The 19163-nt window shown below is 48.7% G+C and overlaps 6 protein-coding genes across 6 annotated transcripts; 3 read left to right on the top strand and 3 right to left on the bottom strand.

Annotated features, from left to right (window-relative positions):
• Positions 1-115: 115 nt before the first annotated feature.
• UA08_04716 (hypothetical protein) lies at positions 116-3612 on the bottom strand (the record flags this gene model as incomplete). The annotated part of the gene is made up of 4 exons (XM_020267017.1): positions 116-2814; positions 2870-2917; positions 2983-3062; positions 3116-3612. 4 exons carry the CDS (start codon positions 3610-3612, stop codon positions 116-118), a joined length of 3324 nt encoding a protein of 1107 aa, XP_020120212.1.
• Positions 3613-4311: 699 nt separating this feature from the next.
• Positions 4312-4837, top strand: UA08_04715 (hypothetical protein; the record flags this gene model as incomplete). Its single annotated transcript, XM_020267015.1, has 4 exons — positions 4312-4359; positions 4425-4578; positions 4663-4757; positions 4817-4837. The coding sequence occupies 4 exons, from the start codon at positions 4312-4314 to the stop codon at positions 4835-4837; spliced, it is 318 nt and encodes a 105-aa protein (XP_020120211.1).
• Positions 4838-5109: 272 nt separating this feature from the next.
• On the bottom strand, positions 5110-6097 carry UA08_04714 (hypothetical protein; the record flags this gene model as incomplete). Its single annotated transcript, XM_020267014.1, has 5 exons — positions 5110-5286; positions 5340-5438; positions 5511-5827; positions 5867-5975; positions 6035-6097. The coding sequence occupies 5 exons, from the start codon at positions 6095-6097 to the stop codon at positions 5110-5112; spliced, it is 765 nt and encodes a 254-aa protein (XP_020120206.1).
• Positions 6098-7038: 941 nt separating this feature from the next.
• Positions 7039-9925, top strand: UA08_04713 (V-type proton ATPase subunit a; the record flags this gene model as incomplete). Its single annotated transcript, XM_020267013.1, has 6 exons — positions 7039-7164; positions 7232-7310; positions 7366-7601; positions 7660-8892; positions 8957-9515; positions 9585-9925. The coding sequence occupies 6 exons, from the start codon at positions 7039-7041 to the stop codon at positions 9923-9925; spliced, it is 2574 nt and encodes an 857-aa protein (XP_020120205.1).
• A 212-nt stretch (positions 9926-10137) lies between these two features.
• Positions 10138-11245, bottom strand: UA08_04712 (Fructose-1,6-bisphosphatase; the record flags this gene model as incomplete). Its single annotated transcript, XM_020267012.1, has 2 exons — positions 10138-11080; positions 11130-11245. The coding sequence occupies 2 exons, from the start codon at positions 11243-11245 to the stop codon at positions 10138-10140; spliced, it is 1059 nt and encodes a 352-aa protein (XP_020120204.1).
• A 3197-nt stretch (positions 11246-14442) lies between these two features.
• On the top strand, positions 14443-18600 carry UA08_04711 (hypothetical protein; the record flags this gene model as incomplete). The annotated part of the gene is made up of 3 exons (XM_020267011.1): positions 14443-14456; positions 14569-15005; positions 15074-18600. The coding sequence occupies 3 exons, from the start codon at positions 14443-14445 to the stop codon at positions 18598-18600; spliced, it is 3978 nt and encodes a 1325-aa protein (XP_020120203.1).
• Positions 18601-19163: the final 563 nt, after the last annotated feature.

Below are 19163 nucleotides of genomic sequence, written 5' to 3'. Positions count from 1 at the left end.
CTACTTAATACACAAAATAGGTGATACATGCATGCATGACTTGTGTAGCCCCAATTTTTTTTTTGTTTTGGTGATTTGTGTTCGTTGTATATAAGAGGAGATGAATCTTTTTGTTTCATGACATCTGCACATCCTCGTCGACTTCGCCATCTGCATCAACGTCGCTGTCTCCGTTTGCGCTTGCGTTTGCGGTTGCTGTTCCATTTCCATTGATGCTGGCCCTAGTGGTAGACGACAGCTTGATCGTCTTTTTCTCTTCATCGGCTGCGGATCGGCGAGTTCGACGCGGTGTGAGATTGCCTGTGCTGTTGGTACTGGTTGCAGTGACATTATTACTGACAGCGGTGGCGGTAATACTCTCGTTGTTAGAGTTGGGATCGGTGGGAACGTCGATGCCATTTGTCCCAGACTGGTTGGTTTCGACCTCGGCATCAGCGTCGGCATCGGCATCGGCATCAGCTGGCAATGGGGATAATGCGTGATTCGATTCTGGCATTGCCGACTCAGAAATAGATGTTCCGTTCGTGAACCCTTCTATTTGTTCGCCTTCTTCCTCGTCTGCATCCGGCAGTGTGGGCTCATCGTTGTCCGGATCATAATCATGATTACTGTTCATGCCCATGCTGACTGAAAGGCTTTCGGCCCCTGGTAAAAGCTCAGACGCCAGTCCACTTCTGCTCCTTCGCGCCGAGGAAACAGCGTCAGCACCAGCAGACGCTTGCGACCCAATTCCAAACATGGATGTCGAAGTGCGTCGGGGGGCGGATCGTGGACCACGTGGTGTCGTGTTGTACGATGTTCTATTGTAATTCGTCTTGCTGCCCCATGGCCTACCGGGTCGCCGTTTGAAGACTGGTGGCTGGACTGGAGGATAGATTTCAAAGCGAGTCGGGGGAATATTAGCTGCTGGATCCACCGCGCCCGTGTCGCCGTTGGTTTGAGATAACGAGGTCGACTCTTCCCCAAACGAAGAAAATGCTGTCGTCGGAGGACCAGCTGGTGCATACGATGATATACCTCCTTTTGAGGCTAGGTCACCATTAGTTTTCGCGGATCCGTTACCATCAATATGCATTGCGCCAACTTCATCCGTGTCCATATCATCTTCATCATTAAGGTCTTCTCTAGGAGCGACAGTGTGCAGTTGTGCACGATCGTAATGTGATTGGTTACTTCGGCCCATTATGTATGGCGTCCATACGAGGGCATTCGGGTTGAGCTTCACATACCCCTTGGCCTCCCAATTCTGAATGTACTCTTCAAAATACGGGTAGTTCAGCCGTAGTGCGTAGGTCTTAGTGACTGGGTCTCTGACAAGAGCACGCAGCCCTTCTAGGCCTGAAACAATATCATCTGCGGTTATGCCTGTGCGATCAGAAAGTTCCGCAATGCTAACCGGCGTCTTCTGGTTGCGCAACTGATAGCTTAGAACAAGTCGCCAATAGTTGCGATAAGAGACCAGACCCATGTCAGACAGGGGCTTCTCGGGAGATCCAGTCTTTTTCTCAACTCGCGTCAAAAGATAGGAAAAGTCAATGAGAAGATTGCCGTATCCCTTTCGCTGATGAATAGGCAGAGTCAAGATACACGAGACATTATTTGATGAGCTCGGCCGTTTCTCCTTGCTGAAATAGCCCACAAAATGACATCCTAGTTCGTCAAATTCAGTCATGACGTAGAAGAGAAAGGGCTCAACATCATAATATAGAGTCTTTGAGCCCAAGAAGAGCTTCGCTAGGAGACAAAGGTTTTGGCAATAGACTGGATTCTTTCGTCCATCCACTTCATAGATTGACACCGAGCCATCTCGATAAATTTCATCCCCTGGAGGATGTTTCGCCGGGCATTTCAATTTGTGCCTCCATGCGACGAAGTCGGAGTTCATGTATTTCAGGCAAAATTCACAAATGTAGAGCACTTTGTTGCGACTGTATTCTTCAGGGTAAGGCGCGGCATACCATGTCTCGATCTCGTAACCACCAAAGTTGATCCATTTGATTTTGCTCGGCGGACCAGATACTTTCTGTGATGCACGATGGTTGACTTCCCCAATAGGCTCTGACTCCATGACTTTTCTTTGCCAGTCTTCTTCTGCTTTCCTTCGCGCAGACTCGAACTTCTCTCGATCAGCTTGCGTAGGAAGAGTTCTGCTGGTATCGGCATCAGCTTCCGATAATATCCCGCCATACGGTTTCGACTTCAGCTCGTCAACTTCACGATCGTGAAAGGAATAGAAGGGTGCGGTCGTATAAGCAGGAACGATAGGGGCGAAATGAGTAAGTGGTTCATCTTCTATAGGCGGTGGTTTGGGTTGTTGTCGTCGCCGCCTTGCCTTGAGGGGTCTTGGGCGCGAATTGAGAATCTTTGCCATCTTGACAAAGTTGAGGTGCAGGGCAATGACACACTTGCCAATGTCGCTCTCCACGACACGACAAAGCTTCTTGTCTGACTTGCGCTTCCTGCGCGGTCGTGTGCGTGGCAACCCATCTGTGTCGAAAGACCCATCAGCGCTATCTGTTGCCCCTTGAGAAGGCGTTCGCCGCTGTCGTTTCCGCAATACAGGAACATGCTCATCTGGGTCGGCAGAGGAGATTTTCCTTTTTCGAAGTGACCGCGTTCCGTCCATGGGATCATCGTCAACTATGAGATTAGTGAAAATAGAGTGAGAAGAAGGCCCTTGGGTGCCAGTCGAAGCTGCTAATAGATCGCGCGCAATGTTTTGAGCAGTCGATCTACGTAGAGCCGCCGAATCTTCACCAGGATCGGGCTCAAAATTATTCTGAACGCAGGTGACACATCGCCAACTTTCCGCATCTGTCAATTGCAATTAGATGAAGCTCGAAGGAAGTGGACATGGCAGCTAGCTCACCTTCGGTATCGCTGAAAGCGCTTTGCTCTCGAGCACATTGTCGATGGGCTATAAAAAAAAAAAGTAATCGTTAGTGTCGACATACCACCGTTGCAGAGATGGAGAAGTCTTACAGTGATCACCGCATACTGCGCAAGTCAGGTACTCCTCAAAATCCTCGGACGGATCATGATCCTCATCCTGGCCACAAAATCTTTTTGGCTGTTAGATATCTAATTGAATGCTCGAGCAACTCTGAGCACTCACATGCAATTACCCCGAGAGATCTTCTCCCCATCATGTTCGTCCTCCTTCCCATTACTTTCAGCATCCCAGTCCTCAGGCTCTGCGTCTGAAACGTTGCTGTTTGAATCCGAACCTGAATGTGCATCTAGGCCATTCTCAAATGCGACATCTGGATCACTTTCCTCGTCATCTGACTTCGAGAAAACTGCACCTCTTCGACCTCGACGTAGCCTCCGAGACCCTTCGAATTCCTCGTCATTTTCATCGTCTCTTGATGCTGCATCCTCTGCCGACTCGTCTCCGCTCCTAATCTCCTCGGCGAAATCCGATTCCGCAGTAGCCTCGTCATCTTCAGCCGCATGGCCAGCATCCGCCTTTTGAACAGCACTCTGCAATTCCTGGTCCAGTTGGTAGAGATCTGTATCTTCCTCGCCCTCGGCATCTTGGTCACTATCGAGCAAATCGGTTTGTGGATTGACGCCAAGCTCGTCATGGGGAGCAGTCATAACTGCGGCCATGTCGTTCTTCGTCGTTAAGTTGAGTCGGATTCTGGCACCACCCGCAGCCCTGTATATCTTCTTGAACAGACCCACGATTGAAACTGTCTAGGGCTCCTCGATGGTGAGGAGTCCGCCGTCACTTGAGGCTAGACCAGTGATGCATCGGGGGTTAGCATGACAATGCCCGCAATCGCACCGAACTGAGCTCAGAAAGAGTTCCTTCCTACTCCTGCACTAATGTCGCCTTGTGGTGGGCGCAGAATAGACGTCAAATCTGTTTGTAGATCACAGTGGCGTTAGCTTGATGCCGCCTGAAGATATGAATCTGAATGCGCCAATGTCAAAACTAGGGGTTAATCATACTCAGCGTACGCCTGAAGAGCGCAAACACGTGTCTAACGCGTAAATTTGTGCAAAACAGGCACACAATAGCAGTTTTTCGTACTTGTTTCCAGGCGACGATGCGCCTCCCAAATCCCCTTGTCGTGCCGGGCGGAGAAACCTGCTGACTCAGACTGATCAATGCCAAGCCCGCCGAAGTCACTATGCCGTTTCTGGCCACGACGACTTCCTTCCCTCGCGAGATCTCCGCAGCGCTTCTTCCAACTTGCTCTCAATCCTCTGCTGCCAATTGGGTCGCGATTCACCTTTCAAAAGTCGAAACAGCGAAATCCACCTCGGTTATTGACATTGGATCTTACCATCTGACGCGCCAAGATGGGTGTGCCATTCGAGGCTCTGATTCCTTATGGAATCATCATCGGCGTAAGCTCTAGCAGAAGCGCCTTTGTTAATCGATCTCAACGGCATGGCTAATCCAAAAGGCTTAGATGTACTGCGTTACCGGAGCTGGCCTTGCTGTCACGAAATATGTTGCGAACGATGGCAAGAAGGCAAGGTGGAACAGAGACGTTTGGGACAAAGTAGGCTTGACTTATCTCCTCGCAGAGACCCTCTCGTTGATGCTAACAATCCAACAGCAAAGTATGTATAGTGACGCTTGAGAATGATTGAACTGTGCCGCGCATTCCGAGAACACATGACAATATACTTATTTCAATCTCGCAGTGATGGAGAGAGATTACCGGATAACCGGTACTTTGAGAGGCCAATCCACCAACGCCGAAGCACCCACTGGCTTCGAAGTCAGCAATCCATGGAAGGTAATATAGGCTCGCCCCAATGAAATGGATTCAATACGATGCTGACTATGTGTGATCAGCTCGAGAAGAGGCAATATTAACAGCAGGGGAGGTGTTTCGATTTGCAAGGTTTCTTTATTCACGATATGATATTCAATCTACATTTGTCACTGTGGCTTCTTAGTTCCCTTTGTACAGTTTCAACCAGCACATGCCACCCGCTACAGACAAACCCCCCTTGTCTCTGACAGAAATAAAACTTTTATGGCCAGTTTCGTTGACTTTCTCTTATATCTACTTCTCGGGCCGTTGGAGGGAAATTCTGTAAAATTGGGATTTCAGTATGTTTTTCTGCTGTAACTATGACAATGCATTAGACGATATTACGGTGCTTCTTCATTGCCTCGAAGACCGAGAGACCCTTCTCAACATCAGCTTTCACTTTATCGTCCTGAGCTATAAGCTTTGGAGATAGTTCCAATACGTCGTCAAGTAAGTCTTGTGGTATGACAACGACACCTTCGAGCGGGTCACAGAAGACAATGTCACCCTATGATAAAGTTAGTTTCCCAGAAAATTGATGCAAAAGAAATTTCAGCTCACTGTATTAACAGTCACACCATTGAAGTCGATGGGGACATTTCGTAGGCCAGCTTTCGCCTCAGCTCCAGTGCCTACGGTCGATGTTGCTTTTGACCATACCTACATATGTTCGTAAGCGTTATTGATGGGTGATAGCTGTGGCAGGACTGCTCATGTTGTTGATATACTTACATGTAGTCCCGTGGCACTCAATTCCGCCAAGTCTCTTACCCTGCCATTCACGACAACAGCCTTGACACCGAGAAACGACATTCTTGCCGCCATGATTCCACCGAGAACAGCACAGTACTGACCGGCCGGTTGATTGAGCACGGCAATGGTACCGGGCTGGTTCCAATCGACCCAATGCTTTCCTGGGGGAAATCCGTTCGTTTCAGGATCTGCAGCTTCTGGCGTAGGTCCAGTTTTTGGTACGAATTGGAAGGTGACTGCTGGAGCAATAATCTTTGATTTGCCTCCTTGGCGGCCAATGAACGGGGATACAGGGTCTGGGCTTTTATATTAGTCTCGCGCGATGCATTCCTTACACCGAGCCTTTGGAAGGTAGAATTTCCGCTCACTGATGTCGGCCAATTGCCCTGCTCTTAGTTGGCTACCAGCAGGGGTTTTTTGTAGTTTTAATAATGCATCAGACACCTATTTCTTGGTGTTATGAAAATAAATATCATCACACTTGAGCAATACGCAGGACATACATCACAAGCCGACAAGCTCTCTAAGGCTTTGAGCTTCTGTTCAAAGAGAAGTGCAGCAGACATAGTGTGCTTGAATAATTTGCCGGGTCTCGCTCGTAAGCTCTGCCTTGTCGTACTGCCGATAGCGGACGTTGTTACGAAGGTTGATATAGTCGATTGGGATAGAAGAGAATGTTTTGTTAAAGATGTCATGAGAAACACTTCGCGGTCACACAAATGACTCTTTTCGTACTTTACTAATGCAAGATTGAGAGTAACATGAAAGAAAGGAACGAAATAGCAGGTCAGCGATCAAGCGTCGGTTGTAATCGGCGGAATAGCCGAACTGTCAGATCCAACCTCGAAGTTTGCCCCAGGGTTATTCCTCTGTTTTTGAAAAAAAGAAAAGAAAAAACCATAGAGAAGAATTTGATGATGAAAGAAACTACAATTCAAGATACATCCGAATACCTGCGCCAGGCTTGTCTCAGTACACTGGAGTATGCTATGATGGCCGTTTTCAATCAAGGTCGGATGGCAGATAGAACGGTGGCCGGTTTTCCAATGTCGGTCCATAAAAGTGCAGCTGAAGACTATCCAGTGTTTATCAGGTGGCAGCAATAGAAATTACTTGCGCGGACATGAAGAGTCGTGCACAGAGCCATAGACAGAAAGTCGAGGCTATCCGAATGGAAGCAAGTCAACAAGACGGGTCACGTGAACGCTAGGTACGGCAACTCCAGCTTAGGGGAGCAGCCGTCGACACGCAGCAAAGTGCCTCGACTCGCCCAGAACCCCTCTATATACGATCGATCTATTGGCAAGGGGTGCGCGAGGTCTCGAGATCCAGCCAAGACGGCTAACACGTTTTATTTGCAGCAGAGACCGCTTCTGCAGTCGGCCAGCGACTTGTCCCTTCTCTTTGCGTTGTCCTCGTGCCATTGAGGCTTCGTATTAGTGGCATCCGGTTTTCCGATCAACCCTTTACCTGAAGCCTCTTTTGGTCGTCAAATTGGTCTTTCAAAATGGCCCCAAAGGACACGTTCTTCCGCTCTGCGGATATGAGCTTGACTCAGCTCTATATCGCAAACGAAATCAGCCGTGAAGTTGTGAGCGCCTTGGGCGAGGTGGGCGAGGTGCAATTCCGCGACGTGAGTGCACAAACTTCGTATATTTGTGAACTGCGTACTTCACTTTGATGCTCACGTTCATATATAGCTTAATCCCGATACGAATGCATTCCAGCGGACTTTCACCAAAGAAATCCGTCGCCTCGATAACGTTGAGAGACAGCTACGTATGTGCTACTCCAGTGATATAGGGCAATTTTAGTATTAACATACCTGAATTAGGTTACTTTGCTTCGCAAATGGAAAAGGCAGATATAACCATGCGGCCCTCGTCAGAGTTTGCCAACACGTTAGCCGCCCCATCCTCTGCCGAAATCGACGAGTTGGCCGAACGAAGTGAAAGCTTGGAACAACGTGTCGTTTCCCTAAACGATAGCTATGAAACCTTGAAGAAAAGAGAAATGGAGCTCACGGAATGGCGCTGGGTTCTCAGAGAAGCGGGAGGCTTCTTTGACCGTGTATGTCGTTGGTCGTTGGTCGTTCTGGGGGATTACCTTGCTAATGCATTATAAATAGGCACATGGACATACAGAAGAGATTCGCACTTCAGTGGATGGTGATACAGACGAGGCTCCGCTTTTGCAGGATGTCGAACACCAGGTTCCACGGGGACAGAATGGGGATGCGCAGCAATCCTTCTCTGTTATGAACATTGGCTTTGTTGCCGGCGTTATCCCCAGAGATCGGATTGGCTCCTTCGAGCGCATCCTGTGGCGTACATTGCGTGGAAACCTTTATATGAACCAATCTGAAATTCCGGAACCTATCATTGACCCGACTACAAACGAAGAAATCCACAAGAATGTGTTTGTTATCTTTGCTCACGGAAAGGAAATCATAGCAAAGATCAGGAAAATCTCGGAATCTCTTGGTTCCAGCCTTTACAGCGTGGATGAGAACAGCGAGCTTCGACGCGACCAGATTCACGAAGTCAACACTCGCCTGGGAGATGTGGAAAGTGTTTTGAGGAACACAAAGAATACGTTGGATGCCGAACTATCCCAGATTGCCCGTTCACTTGCCGCCTGGATGATTATTGTCAAGAAGGAGAAATCCGTGTATCACACGCTCAACAAATTTTCATATGATCAGGCACGAAAGACTTTGATTGCTGAAGCATGGTGCCCGACCAATTCTCTGCCATTGATCAAGTCAACCTTACAGGATGTCAACGATCGTGCTGGTTTGTCTGTTCCTACTATCGTCAATCAAATCCGAACGAATAAGACACCTCCAAGCTATGTCAAGACGAACAGATTCACTGAAGCCTTTCAAACGATCATCAACGCCTACGGCATTACAAAGTACAGTGAAGTCAATCCTGGGTTGCCCACTATTGTCACTTTTCCGTTCCTTTTCGCTGTCATGTTTGGTGACTTTGGCCATGGACTTTTGATGACTTTGACTGCCGCGGCAATGATCATATTCGAGAAGACTCTCCTACGAACAAAATTGGATGAGCTGACATACATGGCCTTTTATGGTCGCTACATCATGCTCATGATGGGTATCTTTTCGATGTATACTGGTCTAATTTACAATGATGTCTTTTCGCTATCGTTTGAAATCTTTCCAAGTCAGTGGCAGTGGCCTCATGATATTGAAGAGGGGCAAGCTGTGCAAGCATCGTTGAAGCCGGGTTATCGATACCCATTTGGTTTGGATTGGAATTGGCACGAAGCCGAAAACTCACTCTTATTTACGAACAGTTATAAGATGAAGTTGAGTATTCTGTTGGGATGGGCTCATGTAAGTTGCAGTACTCCTTTGGTTCTGACCCAAGATTCTTATGAAATAACCTGTGTGACTTCAGATGACATACTCCCTTTCTCTGCAGTATATCAATGCTCGTCACTTCAAGTCGAAGGTTGACATTTTTGGGAACTTCCTTCCTGGCATGATCTTCTTCCAGTCTATTTTCGGTTACCTTGTTTTCACCATTGTCTATAAATGGTCTATTGATTGGAATGCTCGTGGAGATGCTCCACCTGGTCTTCTCAACATGTTGATTTTCATGTTCCTCAGTCCTGGAAGCATTGAAGAACAACTATACCCCGGACAAGCTGGCGTTCAAGTGTTTTTGCTGCTCCTGGCTGTTGTGCAGGTCCCCATAATGCTTCTCCTCAAACCTCTTTGGCTTCGTGCCGAGCACAACCGAGCTCGAGCCCTTGGTTACCGAGGACTCGGTGAACATGCTCGTGTCAGTGCATTGGATGAAGATGGAGACATGAACGGCGGTCCGTCCGAAGGCCGGGACAGCTTGGCTAGCGATGGCGAAGGAATTGCAATGATCGCACAAGACATTGATGAGGGAGAGCACGAAGAGTTTGACTTTTCAGACGTCATGATTCACCAAGTCATTCACACCATTGGTAAGTCTTTTTCTTTACCACTGGGCATTCCGAGCCTATGTGGGTTCCTTGCTAACGAATTATCTGTAGAATTCTGTCTCAACTGTATCTCCCACACTGCGTCTTACCTCCGTCTTTGGGCTCTTTCGCTAGCTCATCAGCAACTCTCTATCGTTCTATGGACCATGACCCTTGGTGGCGCCCTTACCACGGAAGGTTCAACGCTCCGTGTTATTATGATTGTGGTCGGTTTTTACATGTGGTTCTTCTTGACGGTGGCCATTCTGTGTGTGATGGAGGGCACGAGTGCCATGTTGCATTCCCTGCGTCTACACTGGGTTGAAGCCATGAGCAAGCACTTCATGGGCGACGGCATTCCGTTTACACCTTTCAGCTTCAAGATTCTCCTTGAAGAGGATCCTGTTGACTAAACATTGTCTCTCTTTGCATTTTCTTTTTGATCTGAAATACTGTTGTAATTTATATAGCAATAGTGTGGATTTGTACCTAGGTAGAAATGTAGAATCCATTATACTGTTCAACTCTTAAATCTAGGAACCTTGTCACCATTACCCATTCCATATAATCGATGGTAAGTAACTATTAGTTAAACGTATCTGTCATTTTTTACTACGTGAAGAAACTATTTCTTGTGATGCTTGTTATATACATCAATGGCCTTTTGTACTTCTTCCCTCGAACCAAGGAAAACACCACTGCGGTCATGAATGTGTTCAGGGAGGACGGTAAGTAATCGCTCAGCGCGGGAGTTGACAGCGAGACCGCCCGCATTCTCAAACACCATGGCCATGGGGGCACACTCGTAGAGAATACGCAGCTTGCCCTTGGGGCTCTTCTTGTCCGCCGGGTAGGCAAAGATACCGCCGTACAGAAGAGTACGATACGCATCCGCAACCATACTACCAATGTAACGAGCGCTGTAGGGCTTGCCGCCCTCCGCGGGGAATTTCAGCGAGTGGAAATACTCGTTCACCCAGTCATCCCAGTAGAGGCTATTTCCCTCGTTGACGGAGTAAATGGCGCGCTTGGGCGGGAGCTGCATCTTGGGGTGCGTGAGGATGAATTCTCCGAGCGAGTTCTCCATGGTGAAGCCATTGACAGAGCCGCCGCGCATGGTGATGACGAGCTGAGCCGAAGCGCCGTACATGGTGAAGCCGGAGGCAACTAGCTCGGTGCCGTCGCGCAGTAGGTCCTTGCCTGAGACGGTCTTGTTGGGGCCCAGGATTTCATCGGGCAGTCTGAAGATGCCGAAGATGGTGCCGACGGAGACTCCGGCGTCGAGGTTAGAGGATCCGTCAATGGGGTCGCACACGACGGCATAGCGCGCGTTGGGGTGCTCGTCGAAGATGATGGCTTCTTCTTCTTCTTCGGAGACGAGGATGCGTACCTTGCCAGAGCCTCTCATGGCGGAGATGAACACGTCATTTCCAATCACGTCTAGTTTCTTTTGGTCGTCGCCCGTCGTGTTGGACGATCCGGCTAGTCCTGTGAGGTTGATGAGGGTGGCCCGACGGATATAGTAGGCGATTGACTTGAATGCGAATTGCAGGGCATGGCACAGTAGACTGAACACGTTAGTAGCTTTTTTCTTATAAGAAGAATGGATTGCCATACGTGAAATCACCGGTGGCTTCGGGGTAGTTGGTCTGCTCTTCCGTCAGGAATCTTGTGAGGGTGACGATGTCTGTGTTGATATTTTCCTGCCCGACAGCGGGACCGCTGGTCGCCATTGTGAAGCTATAGCTTTTTGGTGATCGGCAGACTTGAAACAGAGGAGATTTGGGAGGGATCAAAAGCTGAGCGCCGTCAGAGACAGATGAGGTGTCTATGTGGTTACCTCGGTTGAGCGGAAGACTGTAGTACACGGGGTTTATAGACACGAATCGCCGCTGATCGGGATAAGAGGGTTAGCAGGGTATCTGAGTGGTTCCAAATATGGGTATTATGTGAAAAGCAAGAATTTCTTTGCAAAGATGCCGACAATTGACTGCTTTATAGGAAGCTGCCAGGATGTATACTCGGGTGGATAAGAGCAACGTCAGTCCGATATCCACGGATAAGCGCTATGCCGAGCACGCTAGCCCTAGTTTTCTGTAGACACATCAATATTTCGTCAGTCCTTTGGCTATGAAATCATCCCCCCGCACTAGGCCCCGATTGGAAAGGCGCGGCCGGCCCTCCGGCTCATCTTCTTCTGGCCGGCGCGCTCTCCGGTCCTCCCCGCGTCTTCTCCTCGCCGGCTCGGGTGAAGTCGTCCGCGTTGGTCTCGTGAGAGACACAGATTTTAGAGCTAGCGACAGAATAGGTTTAGCGGGCTTAGTCATCAACAGCAGGTCACGTGAAGCTATCAGGTGCAAACTCCGCAAACACGCGAGCACATCATGTGACAGCACTAGCCGCTCTTGGCTAAGCGCCCTTATTAGCCGACCTCAAAAAGCTGCGAAGAGAAAAAAAAAAGTTCTGTTTGTGTCAACGCGAGAGACAACAAGTCTTCCATCAATGTTTATGGAAGCTTGTCCTTCCTGATGTGAATGATCAATCATGACTCGTTGTTCAACAGTAGAGCCCGACTGACAGCTTCACAAGCAGCTTAATTCCAATTGGTAAGTCGGAGAAATTTTCATCAGCTCACTTCCCTTCCTCTCTCTGTTTGATGATGATTTGTTACAACCGCAAACTAGAGTCTTTGACCTCCCAAGGAATGAAACTCTTATTGACACGTCAGTCTGATAAATTTCAACTCTTGCTGTGCATTTGATATCTGTTCGTTTATGTCATTTGCAGCGAGTCTTTGCTAATGTGCTCTCCGCTTCAGACCTTTTCCTAGCTAGCTAGCTGTCGCATGGATAGCGACATGATCGGCCGAAACTTTTGGGACGATACTGGGTAAGCGGAAAAAACTTTTTTTTGTCTCTTCTACATGATGATCATTTACATTAATATACGCTGGAAATTACCGGCTGAGACTTTCGGGTCTTTGATTATACTTAATGGCTTTGACTGATTCCTTTTCAATGCAATTATCTGTTTTCGTGCATGTCTTTGATCGTGTTCGAACCCATTTGCTAATATCCTGAAGGTCCCTGAGGGCTTCGATAGGTATGATACTGTCTACCCATGGCGAGAAAAATGTTTGCACTGTACCTCTCGATGATGAAGCGGCACTGGGCTCCGACGGCTGCACAAGCAGTTCGGTCTTGATGGACACGCCCTTTTGTGGCAGGCCTAGAAAACCTCGCCCACTGAGACACGCTCATACACACTCTTGAGTTTCTTGGTAAAGTCTTAGCCACGCATATCTAACGGGTGGCCTATTTAGATTAGAATATTGCATCTGGTCTACATGTAAAATTCTGCAGTATGGTAAGTTGGATTTTATTTAGCGTTCTGCACTCTTCCTGTTATATGATGATTATCTAGATGACGAGTCTTATTCGAGTTTTCGATGCAGACAACCTTTTTTAAAATACCATTCATGCTTTCCTGATCAACATTTTGCACATTTTGACTGTCGCTCAAACCTTTCATGGCCAACGCTGACGGTATATTTTAGTTAGATATATTCTCTAAAGGAATTGGTTGCCCTGATAAAGGACGCGCTGCACCATGGAGTCTCTGCCCCAGTTCATAGGGTATGTACTCACGTCGATTCTCCCTTTCGTTCCCAATGATGAATCGACATACAATCAAAGACAAGCATATGTCCAAGCTGGTTTCTAACTTGCAAAGACGAGAATTGTCCGGACTGAGAGTTGTCTATGCTGAACTATGGCATCCACAATTGTATGCCAACGTGCTGACCGTCACACCAGATCCAACATGCACCGTCAAGATATGTGAAGATATATGAACTACAAAGTAATTGGTAAGCCATCATACATTTCTTTGCCTAGCACTATGCCCGAGCTTTCTTTATATGATGATTTACTATATTTTTTATCACGACGGTCAACATAAAATTATTACATTGATGACCACCGCCTGTGACAGGGCTCTAACTGACAACCTCGTCTACTCTACATGATCTCAGTCAGCGATTGATTTGTTCGGGTTCAAACTAATGTGTTTTCAGAATGTAGGCCCAATCAGGACGCAACTCGCTCAGTTTCCCTCTCTCTCTCTCTCTCTCTGTCTATGCTTGTAGGTATCTGGAAGAACAACTCTTGAAGGATTATCAGTCGGCAGGACGCCATTCTTCCTTGTAGCAGCACATGACTCGGCATCAGGTTTATTATCAGGAATCAAATGCAATCAGTTAGCCAAAATTAGAAGTTCTTCAGGCACGCTATAGACTGCTCCGTACCTCGTACATAACACACGGCATGACCAGCCAATATGCTGCACACCCTAGCGCAAGATTTCAACATAAAGTTGCACTTCGAGGCTCGAGTGTCAGATCAACAGACAAATAAGCAGCCTGTGTTGGCTCGCCGTCGCGGTCGGCGGCTGCGGGCGCGGCGGTGATTGGGCTGGGATGTGACGAGTCGAGGGTTAGCTGCATTGGCACGTATCACTTCCACCCACGCTGCATGCTACAGAGTTATTTATACACCTCCCCCTGTGCAGACTACTTGGCCGCCGCCCATTCAGCGTGCTTCGCCGTGCTGCTCTTTCTAAAAAAAGATGGCTATACAGTTAGTGGAGGATTCGCTAATTAGCTGATGCGAAGAATAGAAACAAACCTCCCTCTTCGCCATCCATTGTCTCCTCCATACTACCTTCTGCTGACTGCGGCATACAGCAGCTCAGCTCAGCTCGCCCTTGAGGACAGAGTGTCGGCGTTGGCGTTGTATGAGGCACTGACTCGTTAGCAAGAGATAGATCGTGTTACAGACGGCCATGGCGTCCTGGGAGCCCTTTTAGCAGGGAGGAAAAAGTAATACACTACGCCTATTGCTGAGCGGCGGCTCTTCCTTTGGGGGTCAAGATGAATATCAACAGGTGGGGACTGGTTTCATTCATAATCCCTCAGAAAACCCTTTCTGTTCTTCTGTGATCCTTTCTGTCCATGCTCTCTCCAGACCAGAAGTCAGCAATACTAACGGCACAGCAGCTGGAATAACCTCATAGGCAGCTCGGGGAGTGCTGCAGCTGCCGCCCAGTCGTCGTCTCCAACCGGACGTAGAAACCATGCCATCCAACCTCCAGCACTGACGACATCTTTGAACGTTAATAACCAGTATCGCCAGAGCCACAGCGCTGGGGCGACTCTTGGCTTCATGTCTTCTCCGGCTACGTCTCTGTCGAGCCCTTTCTCCCAGCACCCCCAGTCGGCTGCTTACTTGCCGTCGCCGGGTGCTGCTCAGCGTGGTACCTCTCCAATGCCTCTGAGATTGTCATCGTCGTCATATGGTGGTGCGCCTTACAATCCTCAAGAATGGGGGCCTATGAATGTGGTGACTTCTCCTCAGACGGGCCAGGTTGCGCCTTCGCGCAGTCATGCAATCCGTACTATGCAACAGCAACCGCTCCCAGTGCTTCGTAGTTCAGGTTAGTGATTGAGTCTATCGCTCTTGTGCCTAGTATGGGGGAGTTTACTGTGCTAACTTCTACCTTAGACAACATGCCGTCTCCTCCTCCTCCCTACACACCGCGTAACCAGGGGCCATCGCCTCCAGGCTCGGCGTCTTTGGTAGTACCGCCTTCCCAAGCTCAACGTGGACAGTCGAATGATGTTGGTGCTGTGAGATATCGTACAAATGTCCCGCAACCTCGCCCTCTATCGATGGTTTCACTGAACGACGGTAATTTAAACTGGCAATCGGCATATGGTAACGTCCCTCCGCCGCCTCCACCACCTCCACCAGGGACATCCCGCTCGTCCTCTCGAGCTGATGTAGACCGTCAACAAAATAACACGGAATTTGTCTTTGGGAACCCAACACCCGAGTCATCGGCTTCGTCTCACCGTCTCACGGCCTCTCAACATCAAGCAGCAGCTTACGGTGAAGCCAACAATTTCCATCAGCTTGACTTGCCATTACATGCTCCATCCTCCAAGAGAGCTGCGTCCGCTGGTGCCTTGCAAACCCCAACCGCGTCAAGGATTGTGAGTTCATCTCATGGCCGCTCATCACCGCGCAATAGTTGGGAGCCTGGCATGCCGCTGCCACCACCCCCTCCTGGTCCTCCACCGGCGGTGAGGTCTCGTAGTGCTAGCAGCACTACATCGGATGCATCTTCATCGAAACGAGCGATACAGGCCCCTCGTCCACGAGCCCCTCCGGTCTTAGGCACATCCCTTGGTCAAGTCCCACCGACTCCGGCTGACTGGGTAGATGAGGATGTGGTACCTAAGCGCAACGAGCCTGATAGAGCACAAGCGCTACATATTGACACGGAAGTGGTATATGACGCATCGGAGGCTCAAAATTCTGCCGAGTCTTCGTCCTCTCGACGACCGCCGAGTCGAGGAGGACTATTCCGCAGTTTCGCTGTTAAGAGAGACAGTAGTGCCAAAGGTATTCGTGAACGTCGAATAGAGAAACACAAAAGACAGCAGGTTTCCGAAGATCTCAGCGGCGTAGCTAATAACAATGGAAACCCGTGGGAAACCCAATTGGAACGTCTAACGCCGGCAAATCTCGTTCTAAACGGTGCGGACAAAAGCGATGGTAACATGAGTGGTCGCCGGCAAGGGTTCCCAAACCCTCTTTCGAGCGCACGCAGCGCGCAGTCGGATGAAGTTCTATTTAGCAGTCGCTCTCGGACTTCTTCTGCATTGTTCTCGGGTCGCTCCTCGTTCTCTACACCAAAGCCCGATTCAATTTTCTCACATCAAGATATGATCACACCCACGCCGCCTTTCTCGCCACAGATGAATGAGTCGCCATTAGTGAAGGAGAAACAAAGTGTGCTCAACTCCAAACCTCTACCGTCAACCCCACCAAGCTCGGTCCATGAGCCACAACCCTCTTCGGCTTCGCGTCCTGGGATAAAGAGTGAAGAACGGCCGGTTTCACATCTGCTACACATCCCAAATGACATCGTCTCAGTACTCCCGCCGCTGTCTCCGCGTCGTATGTCTTTCAATCAGCCACCATCCCTTGACTCAGTTCTTCAGCGGGATAATGACCCATTGAATGGTGCCCTGCAAAGGTATCAAGCTGTTCTCGACAAGGAAGCCGCGGCAACGGATGACTCGGAAGCCTTGAGGATATTCATGGATTTCATTGTCTCCGAATCCCAAATTCGACGCAAGTTATATGCTCGTGCTTTTGCAGACGCTGACGTTAGTGTCGAGGAGACTCGCAAGAAGCTTTTCACCCAGGAAACCGCCCCGAAAGTTGAAAGAGGAAAATTGCCTAGCATGAAGCTGGACACGTCATTTACTGAGCCAGGCACGGCATCTGTAAATGTATCTTCTTCTTCAAGACCAGAGACAATGTGGTGGAACAACTACCAGCCCTGCCTATCCCCAATTGCTAGTATAAGCATTGAGAACGACGAGAGCTCAAGAGGCCGACCACCTAGTCGTTGGTGGGAGTCTAAAACCGGTTCAAGCAGTGAAGGAGTAGGTGAGCGAAAAGCCCAAAGATCCAAACGAGAATCGAAGTATATGGGGGTTCCACGAGAGGTTCGGGAGGAAATGCAAATGGGCTATAATAGGAGTCTGCCAGTGACAGAGGAGGAGCAGTACAGCGAACAACAGCAAAATTTCCATCCAGGTGGCTACGGCCCAAACGAGTATCCACCTGAAAAGGTTGGACTGCATGAGCCGGAGATGCTTCCATCTCAATCTCCCTCTCAATACCAATATGACACCTTGCAGGAAAGTCATTATAATCAGGAATATCGTGCACATAAAATGGATATTTCTCGATTGGTCACTCTCCCGCCGCCGTATCCAAGACACCATCCTGCTGTCAACAACAGCCACCCAGACTTAGTCGTCTATCGGACTACAGTTCGGTCAATTAGTGATTTGTCAGAGGTCAGGGCAACTCGAGAGCACTACGAGCATCAAATAGCACAATTACGGCAGGAATATGAGGCCAAAGTCCAAGAGAACCGAAGAATATTCAGGTCCAACATCCAACAACAAATCCAAGAGGGCAGCATCAAATACGCCGAGGCTGCAGAAGCTGAAGCCGCGCTAGAAGCCGATGAGCAAAAGAAGGAGAAGGAGTTGGTGCAAAGTAACTATGATACGTATCAAAGTCAGGTGATGGAACCAATGCATCTCATTCTGAGCGACCGCGTCGGCAAGGCCACGGAGCGAATTAATGAACTCAGCGGGAAACTCAAAGAAGCCATACAAAATGAAAATCCGGACCACACTCAGGAAGAAGGAGACGAAAAGCCAGAGATTCTGGAACAACTCACTCAGTTGAAGTGGCTCTTTGAAGCGCGGGAACTGCTGCATCGTGAAATTTATGATCTCCTAGGGGAGAGTAACGAAAAGTACCGGGCTATTGTTACCTTACCTTACAAGCAAACTAAGAATGAAGAGAAACTCGCGGAAACCGACGCATTCTTTGTGAAGGACTCCCTCGACCGTCGCGTTCAGTTTGAAGCAAAATCCCTAGCTAGGGTGGAAGCATTCATGGACGTTGTGGAGGAAAACGTTAGGCGCGGTGTCGAAACACACCTATCGGCCTTTTGGGATATTGCTCCATCCCTGCTGACGTTGGTGCAGCAAATACCAGAAAATCTTTCCGATCTTCAGATCGAGATACCGGCGCAGGAGTATGAGGAGAACCCCAGTTACTATCAATTCCCTTTGCAATATCTTTATTCCTTGCTATCACACGCAGAAAAATCCAGCTATCAATTCATCGAATCGCAGACCAACCTGCTCTGTCTTCTGCATGAAGTCAGGTCTGGAGTCATGGTTGCCAACTGCCGGCTGATGGAGGCACAGCGTACTCGGCATGGAGAACCAGAGGACTTGGTGCGGAGCGAGATGCAGGAGATGCAAGCCCGCGAGGAGCGAGAGTTGACCGCTGACTTGAAAGAAAAAGTTTCCACTGTTGAAGGTCAATGGACTGAGGCTCTCGGTAGTCATATAGAATCCTTACGGGAACGGGTCAAGAGCCATCTTCTTGCTGAAGATGGCTGGGATGATACGGAACAGCTAGAGTAGGGCCTTATTTTCACTGAGAAACTCTTTTTTTTTTCCTTTTTGTTGATTCTATTCTGGTTGCCATTTTCTTTGAGGAGGAGAGCAAGATACCCTTACTGTCGCTATCTTACGTATGAGTGAATGCATTGAAGACATTAAATGAACACAATATATATGCCATATGTAGCCATCGTAGGTAGTATTCCGTTGAATATTTTGCATTTGTTTAAAACAGAGCAGCTTCAATTGTGTGTGATATGACTTTTTGGTGGTGAGCAAGAGGAATTAGGGCTGTGGGTCTGTCACGTGACCAGGCCGTCTTTGTCATTCTAGAGCTTTCCTTTCGTTCCAAAATGTTCTTTCCCTGCGGAGTTTGGCAGGGAAGAGATTCTTCTTCCCTCAACTTTTCTCCGCCCCCTCTCCTCTCTTCTCTCTCTCTCGTAAGTGATTGTTTTCTGAGTTGCTCTGTGCTTCCAGCCTGATCGCTGTGTGATACTTTTATCGTAAGTGCAAATTTTCTTCTCTCTTACTGTTCTCTCGTTCCTGGTGTGGGCTTTTTCACACTGTTCCACCACTGCCCTCGT

This window comes from Talaromyces atroroseus (genome assembly GCF_001907595.1).
Source record: "Talaromyces atroroseus strain IBT 11181 chromosome Unknown scaffold_5, whole genome shotgun sequence".
NCBI lineage: Eukaryota > Fungi > Ascomycota > Eurotiomycetes > Eurotiales > Trichocomaceae > Talaromyces > Talaromyces atroroseus.
This window is presented reverse-complemented; position numbering and strand designations above follow the sequence as displayed.